The sequence below is a fragment of the Vollenhovia emeryi genome, unplaced genomic scaffold (assembly GCF_000949405.1).
Source record: "Vollenhovia emeryi isolate VEMERY1.0 unplaced genomic scaffold, V.emery_V1.0 DF939189.1, whole genome shotgun sequence".
Classification (NCBI taxonomy): Eukaryota; Metazoa; Arthropoda; class Insecta; order Hymenoptera; family Formicidae; genus Vollenhovia; species Vollenhovia emeryi.
This window is the reverse complement of record NW_011967177.1, coordinates 334,297-351,201: the sequence shown is the minus strand read 5'-3', so window position 1 is coordinate 351,201 and position 16,905 is coordinate 334,297. Positions and strand designations below refer to the sequence as shown.

Sequence of the window (16,905 nt, the reverse complement as noted above, 5' to 3'; positions counted from 1 at the left end):
TGAGAAGGATCTCTTACTGCTATATCTTTGTCATTGCATAAATATTAAACAAATAACAATTAATTATTATTTAATTCTTCTATGACACAATCTATGATGTTCCATATACTCTTACATATTCAATTATATTATTATATTTATTTTGTTCTCTACAAACTTTAACTATAAATTATTTTTCTAAATAATCAGTGCATTCGCAACTTCTTGTTGCTTTGCCGATTGCAATCATGTAGTTGCAAAGATAGTTTTAAATTAATGGATTTATGCTGTAGCGAAATTTAGAAACAAACAATTTAGAGAAACAAATAAAAAGCATAGATGATAGAGACATGTTGTTGCACTTTGATGATTTATAACCGTATATTGGAAGTAGATCTAAAGTTTGAAGGCGTTAATAACTAGTCCGCAATAAATCGTGTAACAAATTCGATAGAAATTAGGATCGTGGCACATTGCCATTACGAACGTCATGTACGTAGTGGTAATAAGTGGTTCGTCGCGAAGCTCTGGCCGCAGTATCCATGTTGATTACCATACCGCAACATTGAAATTAAATGTCGGTTTGATTTAATTCGAAAGCGAAATATTCTTTTAACGAAACTGGATGTCGACAGTGAACGAACGCCAAGAAGAATGATTATTTAGGAAGCACGAAGAAAGAGAGAGGGAGGGGGGATTGGTTTCGTAATAATTTACATGGTGTTGAAAAAAAAGGTAAAATATTTTAAAAGGAATTAGTACGCCCGAAAACGACGAAATTAAATAATAAAATACGATAAAATTAAGTGATGACCACATCCTATGTTGTCACTAGCTAAGGTTAATTTTCAGGTTTCTTGTTACGATGTCGAAATGAATGTTGTAATGCCATGCATCCGCGCAGTTATATCCTTTGCGGATATTTCGGGATTCCTAGAAAGACATGCACTTCCTATCTTGCTTATATATCGTGTGCATTTACGCGTAACTGAGCACGTGTCCTCCAAACGGTTGTCACAACCCTAATCAAATCGACTATAAATGCATTCTAAACGCTGACAGTGGTGTACACAGCTGCTACCTCATAATTCATCTATGATATCCTGTGTTGTTCGAGTTGGCAGTGAGTGTCTTCCGTCGAAGAGACCACTTCAGAACGGGCCAAATTCTTTATCTTAAGTGTACCAGGTGACAAGACACGACGTCTGATATTATTTCCTATAATAAACACGATTTTCTAATTACATTTAACATGCTAACATTGTATCCTAATGACAAATAATGATTTATAGTTAAATGCTGTACGCGAAAGTACAGAAGTGAATTATCGGGCGAAGTGTTATGTTGTTGAAAGTTATTTGTTGTATATAAAAAGGAAAAGTATTCAGATATTATTTCGTATTAGATATTATCATTGCAATGATAACTTCTCTCGATCTCCCTCGCGCTGTCTCTTTCAAGCTCTCATTGCCAGTAGAACTTTACAATATTTTCTTATTGCTTGCATTTTAACTAAATCCCTTCTCTTCTGCTTCGAAGTTTCTAACTTTACTGAAGTTCGAAATATTCGAATAAAGTCGCGAGGAAGTACTCGAAATGACTTATTGCTGAATGAAGTTGTAGCGGTGTTATGAAAATATGCGCGGGAATTTCTTGAATGGAGATCTGCGTTCTATATTTTAATCTCTGAATAATACATCTCGGTCTGTGATTTCAGTGAAGTCGTTGACATTGACATTGAAGACAACGGCGATGGCACAGTTAACATTTACTATACTGTTGCCGATGCGGGAGACTACACCCTTAGCATTAAGTTTGGCGGTCAACCGGTGCCTGACGGATTCTATACCTTCACAGTGAGTAACTGCAATGTGTTTACTATTTTACAATTTATTTCACGAAATCATTAATTTTTTTATACGCCCGTTCATACAAAATAAGATGACCAAAGTTTGCAAAGTTTTTTTACAACAATCCCTAATATAAAAAATTTATATTAAAATTTTTACACTAAAACAATTTTTTGAACCTTCTTGAAAGTTTCTAACAAATTCGTAATTTTTGTTTTTTCGATAATTCTTTTTATTCAATTAATCGTTATTTTAAATTCTATCGTCCTAAAGAAATTCTCGAGTTGCTTCGCGTATTTGTATTATAAAATGTGTCAGGTTCGTACAATGAACTTGAACATAAATATGAAATTGGACCGTGAAACACACACTAATGAAATTACGTTATCATGGTATCGCTTGGTGACGCCAACGTTTTTTTCTTGTTCTGCGAAAAATAACAAATATTATTAATATGAGTTCGGAAATCAATTTTTAAGTCAAGTATTTAATGTCTAATAATATATATTATATATATCTTGATGTTGTAATCAATCATTTTTTTATGAGATCCGTTGTCACGGAACACCTGCAACTTTATTTGTGAATATTCCTGAGCAGAACAAAAATATTGAATATTACACTTTATCATACAAATTATATTTTTATCACAATCGTATCATTCTTGTTAAAAAGAATATCTTGTTTTATTACCATCCATTATTATAATCTCTAACAAGTCCTAACACACGTTATGAGTATCAGAAATAATCTAAAGACGAAGGATCGCGAACTATATCTATCAGCATCTTTAAATTTGATCGCAATTTGATCAATTTTCAGTCACACCCAAAATATGACTTTTGAAAGTCATTATATGATGCCATTTTAGCTTCATCATGATTTCTTGTTCTGCTTGGGTTTCCTCTCGCGAGCGTCGGCTTTCTTTGAAAAGACAAGGGGTGCTGATGCACGGAGTCTCCTCGTAATCTTCTCGATGCCGATCCGGATGCCCGGTGCTCTCGTCGTCGACGAGCCCCGGGTGGGTGGGGCGCGAGGTGTATCTAACTATAGAGGCAACACGTAGTGCAGGATATTGTCGCGTAGTCTCCAGCGAAACAGTCCACTGCGAAGGCTCATCGGGACCGCATCCGCTGGCTTGTTACGAATCCTCGCTCGTCATCACATGGACCCCGTCGCACTGTAACACGAATTCCGCCCCAAGTAACACACACATGCATACATCTTTATCTCTCGCTAAATCTTCTCTGTACATCCTTCCCCCCCTTACGTGGCACAGATCAACTGTGTGTGTGTGTGTATGCCTGTGTGTATGTATGCGTATGTGTGTTTACACGTATCTGTGCGCACGCGTGTGAGTGTTTGTCGTCATCAAGTGGTCCAGAGTGCCTCCGATCGCAAATGCTGGAACGCCATTAACCTGCTAAAAGCGAAGAACCACGGGGAACTTTTTATTCACATTAATCCACATGACATTTGGCTGGCCAAACTACCTACTCTAATTTTGTAAACGTCAGAACTTGTTTCCTTTCTTTCGAAATACGAACATTCCGTAGTCTAGAATGACCTAAGTTAGTAATCGGAGGTACGTTGTTTTTTTTTGCATCGATCGCCTTGTATTTAAACTTTTCTATTTTCACTTAAAAAGCAAGAACGCAATTAAACATTATTTTATACTATTTTATAAGTCTTTCTACTTATATATTTTCAATATGTAATACGATAAAAAATATATATCGTCCGTCTGTCTATTTAAGCCGAATGGCTATCTTCACCTGGTTATCAGTAGGGAAAGACTGATATGGTCAGACATCCCTCTTTCTAAATAAAGAATGTAGAAACATGCATTTTTTCTGTACACTTTAGTAAATTTACATTTTTATATTTTTATATTCTGATTATCTTGACGCGAAGAGAAACGCGATGAGTTATGAAACGCGATGTAAGCCGGTGATATAAATGCTTGCACATTCATGTAGCCGTCACGGTATTTTGTGACACCTGCTCAATTAACTCACTAAACTTCAGCGTTTGAGAAATATTGTTTCGGGATGTACGACTTTCTTTTTTATGAATTGGTGGCGTACGGATTAAATAAAGCGTTTGTGCTATTTTCGATTTTACGCCTTTGTTATATGCAGTTTAATACACTCAACTATTCAACAGTACAAAAGACAACAGTAAGCTAGGAAGTTACAAATGATTATATATATGCGCTAATTATTACACGTTATTATTGAATTTTATTAATATCTTTACTCACGCTTCTCCTGTTGACATGATACTTCATTTATCGAATTTATTTTCGCGTTATTCTGGGAATAAAAAGTGATACTTTAGCAAATATTTAAAAATGAGGAGAGCGTAAAATAAAATTTGATTACTTATAATTAATGATCGATGGAAATATTTTGAGACTACCAGTGTAACATTATCTTGCATGAAGAGAAATTTACATTGTACAGCATAGTGACAGGTCACGTCACGCGTCATAACTCTTCGCGACTGCAGCGCATAAATAATATCCGCGCAGAAAGGCACAACGTGCTTGGCGATCGATCTATTGTCTAATAAGATGACATTTAGTGAGATATCTATATATTCTTGGAGCATCAATCATATTCTCCGTATTAAAGCCACGATCCATTTTGAAATCCAATACGCATCTCGATGCCGTCCATCCTCCGCGGAGAGCTCCTAGACTATTTCGAGTGCGAGTCAAGCTTCCCCAAATTTATAAGCAGGAACCGGAGTGGGTGGCCGAGGGAGACGGGGGAGTGAATTAATACCGTGAGTTAAATTAAACCCCGTGCCACGATTCACAACGGTGACTTTGTGCGACACATTCCTCTCGACAGCCGACGGCGATGTTCGCCATTATTTCTCGCTTTGCCTGCAGAATCAATCTCAAGTCGAATTCTGGAATGATTATCGTGAAAATTTTTTTGCATTTTCTAGTCGTTTACAAATAGCCGCAAACAATTAATGTTAATTTTGCTGTTCTCAATTTGTATGTCACGACTTAAAAGCGATACGCATTCAGATGCTCATGCGAAAGCTATGTATAAATAATTGCAGACGCTTCGGCATTTAGAAAACCGTGAATCTCTTACTTTAATGTCAGTTTAATATAGCTAAACTGGTCGTAAACAAAAACGTGACATTATATTTGGGATTTATCCAAATTTATTGTTGTTCTCAATACACACTGCGATCGCGGATCTCCGATTTCGCGACTTTGTACTTTGTACGACTTTGATATATTTAAAATATTGCGGACTGTAGCATCTCTATTGGCGACTTCATATATTGCTGTTTAGTGGTAAACGTTGTAATTAAATGTATTTAAATTGTTGACAATTTAATTCCAGGCTTTAAGAAATTATGCGTTACATGTTATTTCATACATATACATTTTTAATTATTATTTCAATTGTATTATTTAAAATTTATCTCCTCATTTTATCTCCTGTATTATGTACGAGTTATTATTCGAGTATTATTCGTTTCTGTATCACATTGAGTCATCATTTTACATTATATCAAATTTCTTATTTGGAAACATCTACGCATATAATGTCACAAAAAACTATTGAAAGGTCGATCGACGATATTATCATGTCTTCAATGGCTTACGAATTATCACTTGTAGATTCACTGTAGCGTAATCCCTATCGCGTTTTGTACTCTTTGTTCTTTTGTAATGTGTACGAGTGGGGGCTGAGTATCTATTATAGTACATGAAATTCAGCATTGTGCCCGGAATTACGGGTTGGATACCACAGAGAGGCGCGAGTTTCGTGTCGACCACCGACGTAGCTGGGCGTTTCCTCGTAAATCACCGAAACGCGATAGCTGGTTGTTAGGTACACAAATTCGCAACCAGTCAATCAACCCTTTGTAGAAGGAGAGGAAGGGCCCGCGAACTATCGGGAGGCTTAGAGTATGGCGCCGATCTTGTGACAGTCACGATTGTTTACGGACTGAGTGAGTGATACGAGTGATTGCGATATATCGATTGGATAAGGAATAACACGGATTTAAGCGAAGTAGTTGACAAAATAAGTAACGTCTCATTTTCCACGAGTCACCTGTTTTTCTTTGCAATTTATCGTACACAGTACTAAATGCATTAAACAAATGCTTTAACGTATCTTCGTACTCTTATATTTTCAAAAAGTAAAGAGAGAAACGAGGACGAAACTATTGCCCAAAGGTTTGAGACCATTAAATATAAAATTTATAATTTAACATGTTTTATTGTTTTATATAATAAAGTAAAAAATATACGATATGTCTAATAATTCTATTTAAAAATTTGTTATAAAGTTACAAGAATATTAGACACTTTTGTTATTAAAGTAACCACCCTCACATTTAATTAATTGTTTACTAATTTAAGTAATCCAACTATAAGTTTTTTCTTACGGTAAATTTGTCAGAAACATTTTCTAAAGTAGTCTGCAGCCTAGTTTTGGGGAAGAGTATAATCGTAGTTTATTTTCTTGAAATTAAACAATGCTATGTTAATCATAACTAAATATAATGCGTATTTACATTTAATTGAGAAAAAATGAGTAAGTCGAATTTTAGCAATAAATAGTGTTTCGTTAGAAAATTTTGATATTTTACATGTGGTCTCAAATTTTTAGCTGGCAGTGTATGAACCAAAATGATTATAAATGATTTTCGATATTCCGAATATTAGTATTTTCTTATTTAAATTTATAATTAAAAAATTTTGACAAGTAAATAGAGATCTTCGGTCGCGCTAGTTTGTTGTAGCCAAGAAATATTTGTATGAATTTATATATTTGTTGCCACTCAAACTAAGTGCCGTTGGTCTTGAAATACAGTTATTCGACGGAACAATAAGTCCAATTTACTTAAATTGGTAATCGATTTAACTTTCGGATGCTAATAAGCATCCTTGAAATCACTGTAAAGAATTTATCGCGAAAAGTGTCACCCCTACAATGAAGAATCGAACCTGAACTTCCTTCCAGTCCGTAATATTTTTACCAATTCGACTACCGAGACATGCAAAAATTTTGTTCTGGCTCCCATATAGAGAGATACAAAATTTATTTAATTAAATTATAATTATTCCCCATCTTATATGTATATGTATATAACTTATGAGCAAGAAACATGTATAATAAATTCTTTATCACGAATAGATTAGCTGATATTTTCTCTTTCAGGAATTAGGAAAAGGATCTTTTTATGCTGATATTGCTTTGATATCATCGTGTCGCATTTTGCACCATGAAAGCGACTATTTATGTAGCGCGTTCAGTATCTCCTCGAAAGCTAATTTTGGTTTCAGCTGCAATATTGCGTCTCGATGATCAACAGGCTTCGTGTAATATTTCATACCTCTTAATTGACAGCGGCATTTTGTGGAATTCGATTCTTTTGAGCCGTTTTCTTTTCACATTTTTAATTGAAAGGAATAAAATTTGTTTCTGCAAAATATTGCGAAAAGATATTAAACAACTCTGATATTGTGCACATAACGCGATATTATTACGCATCTTTAAGACGAGAAACTTTTTTCAATTCTCTTCGATAGATGAAATAATTAATGTAAATTCATTACATAATGTAAGGCTGTCCTTCCAATAGTAATGCGTTTACAAGCTAGGCAAAGATATTATTATTATAATTTTGTAAGAACTGTCTTCCGTAAAGCTGCATTAGTATTTAAGTATTGCTTTATTTTGTAATTATTATAAAACTATGACTTAAATATTGCTTTAATCGATCGAACTTAAATGTAACTTGTGACTTATAGAAGAACATAAGTAATCACGAATTATTTTAATGCTAATTCATTATAGACGGCTTCCCGTGATGATTCGAATTTTGCAATAATTCTAACGTGGTTACATAATAAATTCTTTACACGCATCGCATTTTGGCTTGCGACCAGTATCAAAATACGTAGATTCTATCGTAATGAGATGTAACGTACACCATCTCCCGATTTCTAGAAAATTTCTGCACGCCTCTTTCCTGTGTGGATTTCGCAAGAATTTTATTAGCATTCCGTAAAGAAAAAACACAAAAATACTTTTTCTAATGCCTGGCGTTGTTCCAGCACCGAAATATCTTATCGATCATGCAGTATCGCGGTCCATTGTCGCCAGAGACACGCCTTCACGTCGTGAACCCATTTCTATTAACAATTACATTTTTAATAATAATCTCTGACTCTGCATTTTTATAAAAATAAATAAAAAACAAACCGCGATTTAATACATGTTACTGAAATGCAATCATTTACAAACTTAAAGCCAATTATTGTATAGTAAACTGTTCCGTTTACAATACAATAATTGGCTTCAAGACATTGTCTTCTGAACAATTTATAATTATCTAAGGTATTTGGATCACGAATAGACTGTGAAAAGACATCTAAACGTCAATGTTGTTAACTGATTCGTTTATTTCAACGATATTTCAGGCATCCGAGGAGTATCGGGAACATAGCACGCACAAAACTCAACGGGCTCGCAAAACACAGCAGAGACAAAATCAACACGTTGTCGAGCAGCGCAGCACAACTGTACAGGAGAGCTCCACTGTCACCACAAAGCGTAGCAGCCAGCAGGAGGTATCGAAAAAGAATTTCAACGTTATCCGATTGAACTCCATCCCACTACCTCTTGCAAGCGGTGGCACAGTTACTTGTAAGTGAAATCTTTTCGTATTTTAAGAATTCTTAACACTTTTGTCTATTTTTCACATGTTGCCTTAATATTTATCTCAAAATTTGTCCAAAAAGATTTTTTTCTCATAAAATTCATTTGCTGCATAATAATATAAATTTTAAGTACGTATGCTGCGATTGGTTGGACACCGAGAAGTATGAATTGCCACAGTATTCACCGGCAATTTAATCGCTTTCTCTTATAAGAGTATCAATAATGTTATTTTGTTTATGAAGAGATTATTTTATACATTTAATTTCAATGCGACACGTAACATTGTCTGGTACTACTGCGTCTAAAAATTATGACTGTAATTTAAAAACATACAGTAACAGTAAAATTTAACATTAATTAAACTTACAATTAAAACTGCTGTCAATCAGTGACAGGCGGAACTTGCAGGACTTCCTGACTTATTTTCTTAAATTATTTTGAATTATTGTTCTCTCGTTCATTGGAACAAATTACAAATTTTCACGTGTACCTAAATACAAATGCTTTTTGATGTTCTCTTTTCTACTTAATCAAAATTCATAATTGTACAATGAGAAGAGATCTCTCATGATTTCTAATCAGTTAAAAATATTAAATTTTTATTTAAAAAATATATACTTTTTAACACGTTCCAAAAAATTGTCAATTAAACGATCTTAAATATATCTTTCAAATGTATGACTGGAGGTGCATATAGAGCAACAAACTTGTTCCCGTTGATCGAACTGTATAAATAATATCAACATAATATTTTCACAGCAGTTAGTTTATTTAGTCTAATTTCTATTATTAGTTTAACTAGCAATAGTTGAACGCACGTCGGCTGGAACCCATTCGCTGCGCGGAAATAAATCTCCGATTTTACTGCGCAACGTGTTGCGTTGCTCTGCCGACTTTACGATGCGAATTCTTCCGCCTCGTGTGGAGACGGATTCGGCACGTTTCGCGCGTTCTTAAATTTTTGTACGGATAAAACTTCCCCCACTCACCGTCTTTCTGCAATGACTAATGCATACGTCATTCTTAAACACCTACTTAACATTGTGACGAAATCACAATGTGTGACTTATATCGTTATTAATCATGCGCACCGCTGTCGCATTTGACTACTTGCACCAGCGCGTCACTTGATGGCTTAATAAATTGAATTGATTAATGATCGCCGTTGCAGTTCCAACACTTCAAAATTAAATTCAGAATTGTAGCGTAATAAATTAATCGTTGCTGTTAGATAAAGGGAACGAGATAATACAAGTAATAGAAATGTCTCGTAAGGTTGGGCTGGATTTTAGCACCTAATAATATTTTACGTATACATTTTTCCAAACAGCAAACCACGCGCCGAAAACTAGCGGTCTAGAAACACAGTCTGAAGCTAAAGTCGAAATAGTATACGTGGTTAAATTGATAAGCAATTTAATGATGATGCTAAGTATACATTCTTTAGAAATGAACTGTAAAGAATGCTGCAGTAGTCGAATTGATCGAGAAATAGGAAGATTCGGGTTCAAATAACTTCGAATTAATTTAATTATGAATATTGTATGCTATTTCGACTTTAGTTAGAGTTTTAGTCTGTGTTTCAAGACTGGCCAAGTTCTTGGTGCGCAGTTTGCTCTGTTGGAAAAAAATGTACACGCACAATATTATTAGACACTAATTGTAAGATCCAGTCCGACGATATAAGGTATTTCGATTACTTGTATTATATAGAAACGGTCAAGTTCACTTATTATGAGACAAGAGATGATTCATTTGAAAAAAAACTTATTAATTGGATTTTTATTAATCACTAATGTATTAATAATAAGAGGTAATAGTATTAAGTTTAATAAATACTTCTGTAATATTAATAGGCAAAGTAACGAGCTAAGCATTAACAGAATGGAGGAAATAATGATAAGCTTCTGTTACTGGAAAGAGTCCTCTCTGGATGGTCGAACCTGGTTAGATAAATGAACGAGCGACGGCGTGTAATGCGATTCAATTATACGTAGTGTTTCGCGGTTGACCAACGCGCGTTCAGAAAGCATCAAATGACAGACGCGACGGATTCGTATATTCGCTTTATCCACCACCCTGCCAAAAATATGGCGAGCTGGACAGGCCGGTGTGGAAGGACGATATATATGTCGAATAAGCGCGACGCACTGTCCGCGATATTAATATTGGGTGATTAAGTGGCTCCGGATGCACGTTGGTCGCGCGGTTGGTCTAAAGCCGAGCCTCGAGATTCCAAGCGGTCGAGGACGATAGCGGGTCCAGAAAAAGATCGATCCCTTCCACGTCCACGGCCCGCTTCTTCATCCTCCGGTCCAGGTCCCTCTCGCCGGCATGCGAAGATCAACTGGAGCGGTTTTCCGGTCGACGAACCCGCGATTCGATTCCGGACGGTGGTTCGCACCTTGCCAAGAGATCAATATCTTGTTGCTGGAAGCCCGCTGCAATCTTGCGCAAATATTTTCTTCCGCTTCCAGTTGGCCGAATGATATTGCTTTTATTTTGTGACCTTAATACCACACGTAGGAATACGAAAATCCAGGAATATGAAAGTCACGGAAGTCACGTCCGGATGAAAGATCACTCTGAATCAGATCATTGATTTTCTGGCGGATTATACCGGCGTGTGCTGGATTAACGTTGCGCGGTAGACGCTGAACGCATCACGCTTGTCCACAATTAGTCAGACGCGGCCGACACTCGTTCCTCCTCGTCATAACGGCCGTGGTGCGTGTTAAATGCGCGCGACTCGTGCGACCCGGTTCGCTTGCTCGACGATCTCTTTCGGCAAATGAAACGGCGATCGCGGAAACGTAGCCAGGATGTTACGCGCCAAACTCTCCATCTTGTCTATCTTAAGAATTCTGGAATTCCTTCCACGTGATAACAATTTACGTAACCCCCCGTAAAGACGAACACAAAAGAATCAGAGGGAGATGTGTGCAGGATTATTTTAGGAACGTTTCTCCGCGACGTTTTCCGTACCTTTGGTTCGCTCGAACCGAAAACAGATCGATATATCGTTATTGCATTATTAAGTCTTAAAGAACTTCGGTCTGAGAGAAGACGTCCAAGGGTAAAATGTTTCTCGTCGGGTTATAATAATAATAGATAATTGGATTAATTGGTCCCCGTCACGAGAAGTATCGCGTTCCAAAGACGACCTCGAGTCTTCTCCTATAGCAATCAAAAGCAATATGCCGGGCACCTGGCAATAACGTTATCACGTGCACGCCTAATGATGGTCGCGTCGTCGCGTTCCCGATTTACCCCGATCGAGCGGACCCGTCCAGCGTTGATCCCGTCACGTAACCAGCTATGCAACCGATCCATCCACAACTCGGCGAGTCGCGGTTACCACAGACCCACGGCGCGTGTAATGGTATATATGCATATAAAATACACCATCGCACACCGATGTACCTGCGTCGTAAATTTTCGCGCACCAGGTGCAGGCGCCGCGACGTCGACCACCCGCTTCCTCCCACCAGCCGCGGAATCCTCGGATTAGCGCGTGCGTAAACCTCCATAGGTTCATTGTGTATACGTGTAGAGACGTGTGTGTATGTCTGTGTGTGGTCATTGGTGATATTCCTGCGAATGTGCGATCCTCGTGTGGCGCGGTCGATAGAGAGGGATAGATCTCTTCGCGAAGAAAGACGTAACGAGAGAGAAAGAGAGGTCGTTGAAAAGGGAGAGAAAGAGAGGGATGTTTGATAGACGAGGCAGACTGGCAATCGTGGCAGGCAACACGAAACTGGCCTCTGGTAGCTAACGCTGGAAAAAAGATCACCCGGCCAGATCGACGGCCAGCTCATCGTCCTCGCCACCGACCGACTTTGGTGCTTGTGCGACCGTCAGTCGTGCCGGAGATGCGCCCTCGTGAGGTCGACTGACAGGCGCTATCAGACTGGAGACCTCGCGAACGAGATCACTGAGGAACGCCGGAAGACGTTGTTACCCTTTGGTCAGTCGGTCGGTGGGTGGGTCGGTCGGTCGGTCTCCTCAAGTCGGCTGCGTTGCGATACCCCTCGGGGACCATCGACTTTTTTTAGCGCGGACGTTTCGGTACCGGAGAAGATTTATTAACGTCGATCTATATTCGGGGGAACTGCACCCCTTCGGGGTGTTGCCTTCCGCACGTGACGGCGCGCTCGCAACTGGAATCTTTCACTTACGTTGTATCGTCCCGACCGATATTTGGAAGTGATGTAAGATTTTTTTTTACGCTTCATTCTCCTCGCGTAAGATAAAGATAAGATCCATCTGCGCGAGCCAAAAGCGTTTGTAACTCAAGTAAGCTGTTCTGTGCAAAATGCACTTGTCTCGCTGAGAATCACGGAAATAAAAAAAAAACGGAAGTAAAAAATTATTGGTTCTTTCGACAGCGTAAACTTGTAACTTTTCTCTCGTTTGAGAAAGGAAAACGCGATTATTAATCTTCACGGTGGTCCAGAGTAAAATCAGTGCAACCCCACGATCGAACCACGGTAGTTTGTCAAGTGCGTCGGCGGAAATTCGCGCGATCCTGAAGTGCACTCGCTGGAGATGATTTGGGCAGAGAAGGTAGCGGAAATACCAGCCACGTGGCAGGAGGTATCGACCTTCTATAGAGCCTGGTTGAAGAGCGTGTTCTTCAGCGAATTCAATCACGCCGAGCGCGGACCGATCTGCTACGCTAAGGGCGTCCAAGAAAAGCAGGAAGTGCCAGGACCTGGACTCGATTTCGCGCCGATCATCTTCCAGAGTATCTTCTACGTCGACACGAAAAAAGGTTTTGCCTTCAGGAGACCTTTCGATTCATCTTCACCAAATTCCAAACGCAAATGATATAACGGCTTGCATAATTCGTCGTATTTCGCAATGATATAAACTGAAAAATTAAGTTTTATCATCCACCACGAATTTGTGAATTCCTATTCAAAATTAAGTACTTGAAAAATCTCTATGTTGCACAACTTCCTCTGATTAAAAAATACTTGAGCTTACCATTTGATTTTAAAATTTCGCACATTTTCTAGACACGTATCTAGTGAATCGATAATCGTTTCCGTGGGTTTTCACACGTAAATATCAATTAAATTTAACCCAATTATTAAAGACACGTTAGGCGCAAGAAATATGAGTTTCTATTTCTGAGGGATATTATTTACTAGTATGTGTATCTTTGAATATGAAACGGTGAGGCATGACAAACACAAACATTAAGCAGTTATTTTTGATATGAAATCTTGTTTGGGTGCGAAAGCTGTAATTTTGTACACCAGTGCCAACCAATCGCGGCGCACTCGAGGAAACTATGTCGCGCAAATGTCCTTGGGATGCGCCTGATGAACGCCACTCTACTCGTTTTCAGCCGAAGTGAAGATGCCTAGCGGAAACGTGGACAAGCCCGTTATTGAGGACAATCACGATGGTACGGTATCCATCAAGTACGAGCCAAGGGAAGAGGGCCTCCATGAGATTTATGTGAAATTCAACGGCGAACACGTCCAGGGTAAGTTAATCCATTCATCTCGCAAATTAACAGCGATTATGCAATCGCGAGGCGCGATCGATCATACGGAGATTCACAGAGCATCCAAGAATAACGCGTTAATGTATGCGCGTGCGATCCGTACGATCCTGAAACACAGAGGCTATATGAAATTTCATTCCCCGTGTAATGGATCTCGCGAGCGCCAATTTGTGCTAATAATAAATCTCTCCATCCGACAAATTAATTTACTTCACGCGACCATCATTAAATATAATATTTCCCAATTATCTTCTCTCGCTTTCAAATAAAATAACTTTTTATACATTATTTATTATGTCGCGTGACGCTTAGTCCGAAATTATGATTTCGCGAGTAATTGTATAAATTAAAATTTTTTACGGACACATTTTCAACTCCTACCCCTTTATCTTCGCCTAACAAAATTGTGCAATTGTCTACGTAAAATAAATATTCTTCAATGTGTTTTATACGCGATTTCGTTGCTAGGTTCTCCTTTTAAATTCCACGTCGATTCCTTGGCGAGTGGATATGTAACAGCGTATGGACCAGGTTTGGTCTACGGCGTTTGCGGTGAACCTGGAAACTTCACTATCTCAACAAAAGGCGCCGGGGCGGGTGGTCTCTCCCTGGCCGTTGAAGGGCCAAGCAAGGCCGAAATAAGCTGCCATGACAACAAGGATGGCACGGTGTCGGTGTCTTATCTACCCACTGCGCCTGGAGAATACAAGATTACCGTTAAGTTTGGTGACAAACATATCAAGGGCAGTCCTTTCGTCGCCAAAATTACGGGTAAGTGCATCAGGATCGCTTTAGCATTACGATTTCTTCCGCAGTATGTTTGATACGAAACTGGGAGATCAGACTGTCAGATAAAAGTTATTGTGTTTCGATGATATTCTTGTTAATGCATATAAAATTTTTCGTTTTTTAATTCAAATGGTTACTTTGATATATGATATTCCAAGTATCTCGTTTTCTCTATAATAAAGAAGTTAAATGCTGTTTTCAGGCGAGGGCCGCAAGAGGAATCAGATCTCCGTGGGTTCTTCCAGCGAGGTGCAGCTGCCGGGTAAGGTATCCGACGCCGACATCAAGTCTCTGAATGCGTCCATTACGGCACCCAGCGGCCTGGAGGAGCCATGTTTCCTGAAGAAGATGCCGGGAAGCGGCAACATGTGCGTGTCATTTACGCCGCGCGAAGCGGGCGAGCACGTAGTGGGCGTGAAGAGAATGGGCAAGCACATACCGAACTCACCCTTCAAGATCGACGTGAAGGATCGCGAGGTTGGTGACGCGAAGAAGGTCAAGGTCTCTGGTCCCGGGCTGAAGGAGGGCAAAACTCACGTGGAGAACAACTTTTCGATCGACACGAGAAACGCTGGCTTCGGCGGTCTCTCTCTATCGATGGAGGGCCCGAGTAAGGCTGAGATTCAGTGCAAGGACAACGAGGACGGCACCCTCAACATCTCCTACAAGCCCACCGAGCCCGGCTACTATATTATGAATCTCAAGTTTGCGGACCACCACGTTCAGGGTTCACCGTTCACCGTCAAGGTCAGCGGAGAGGGCAGCAATCGACAGAGGGAGAAGATCCAAAGGCAGCGCGAGGCTGTGCCGATCACCGAGGTTGGTAGCCAGTGCAAGCTGACCTTCAAGATGCCCGGTATCACGTCCTTCGACCTCGCCGCCACCGTCACGTCACCCGGCGGCGTCACCGAGGACGCCGAGATCAAGGAGGCCGAGGATGGCATCTACGCGGTAGCATTCGTGCCCAAGGAGCTGGGTGTGCACACGGTGTCTGTACGTTACAAGTCCATGCACATCCCCGGCTCGCCTTTCCAGTTCACGGTAGGCCCGCTTAGGGACGGCGGTGCCCATAGAGTTCACGCGGGTGGACCTGGTCTAGAGAGGGGAGAGCAAGGCGAACCATGCGAGTTCAACATCTGGACCAGGGAAGCGGGCGCGGGAACTCTTGCCGTCTCCGTCGAGGGACCCAGCAAGGCGCAGATAGATTTCAAGGATCGTAAGGACGGCAGCTGTTACGTCAGCTACGTCGTCAGTGAACCCGGTAAGCCACGAGTGTGTTGTTTGTCTATGCGCGGTGGCCTCGGTCATCGCAAAATTCTACGGAACGATATGCGTCTGAAGTCATCGCACGCGCATAAAGAGAGTTACACGTTTCCGGCCACTAATTCGGAACTACAAGACACGTAGAAATTGCCAATCCGTCATTCAAAGTATCCATAAAATGTTACAATATACCGGCAAGATGGACATCTGCCAACGCCGATTCTGCTTACGCTGTATCATACTCGCTTGACCGGCACGAGACAATTATCGAGGACGATTGGCGCCTTGAGAAGACGGTAACGCGAATGTCTAAGATTTGTCTGCTCAATCAATCCTGTTGAACGACGGACCATTCACGCAAACACTTTGTGTCGCGGTGGGATTATTCGCCGCATGCGCACGCACATAATCGATTGCGTACCGTCACCCGAGTGACTCACGAGCGCTCCAAAATTATCCGCACAAATTTTATGGTTCGTCGACGATATCCGTGCGAGCTAAATCACCCATGACGCGGACGCTCGGTTGGGTTTAATGTGCGAATTTAATCGCGCAACAGTTAAATACTCGAATATCTCCTGGATAAAGCGGAACGTCACTTCACCTTTGACAATTCTATATTCTCAATGAAAACAGAGTACCACTGAATCTATTTCTGAAATTGTTTGAGACTCGTGACTCTGTTTCGTTACCTTTTTCCTGATAGCTATTTTACGTTTGTCTCGCGATTGTATTGTACCTTCAACGTACTTGCGAAAACCGATAGTCTTATTAATGCCTGGACCCTAGTTTTACG

The 16,905-nt window shown here is 39.8% G+C and overlaps 1 protein-coding gene across 5 annotated transcripts in view; it reads left to right on the top strand.

Moving 5' to 3' along the window:
* Nucleotides 1-16,905, top strand: part of LOC105562387 (filamin-A) — a 49,784-nt gene that overhangs the window by 28,203 nt on the left and 4,676 nt on the right. For 3 of the 5 annotated variants that reach the window (XM_012013183.1, XM_012013182.1, XM_012013187.1), the window contains 5 exons: nucleotides 1,697-1,835; nucleotides 8,299-8,524; nucleotides 13,896-14,036; nucleotides 14,526-14,828; nucleotides 15,049-16,107. In XM_012013183.1, coding sequence (XP_011868573.1) covers nucleotides 1,697-1,835; nucleotides 8,299-8,524; nucleotides 13,896-14,036; nucleotides 14,526-14,828; nucleotides 15,049-16,107 — 1,868 coding nt within the window. Of the gene's footprint in view, nucleotides 1-1,696; nucleotides 1,836-2,923; nucleotides 3,033-8,298; nucleotides 8,525-12,368; nucleotides 13,314-13,895; nucleotides 14,037-14,525; nucleotides 14,829-15,048; nucleotides 16,108-16,905 lie in introns of those variants that run through there. The other 2 variants (XM_012013186.1, XM_012013184.1) reach the window with 2 other exon arrangements.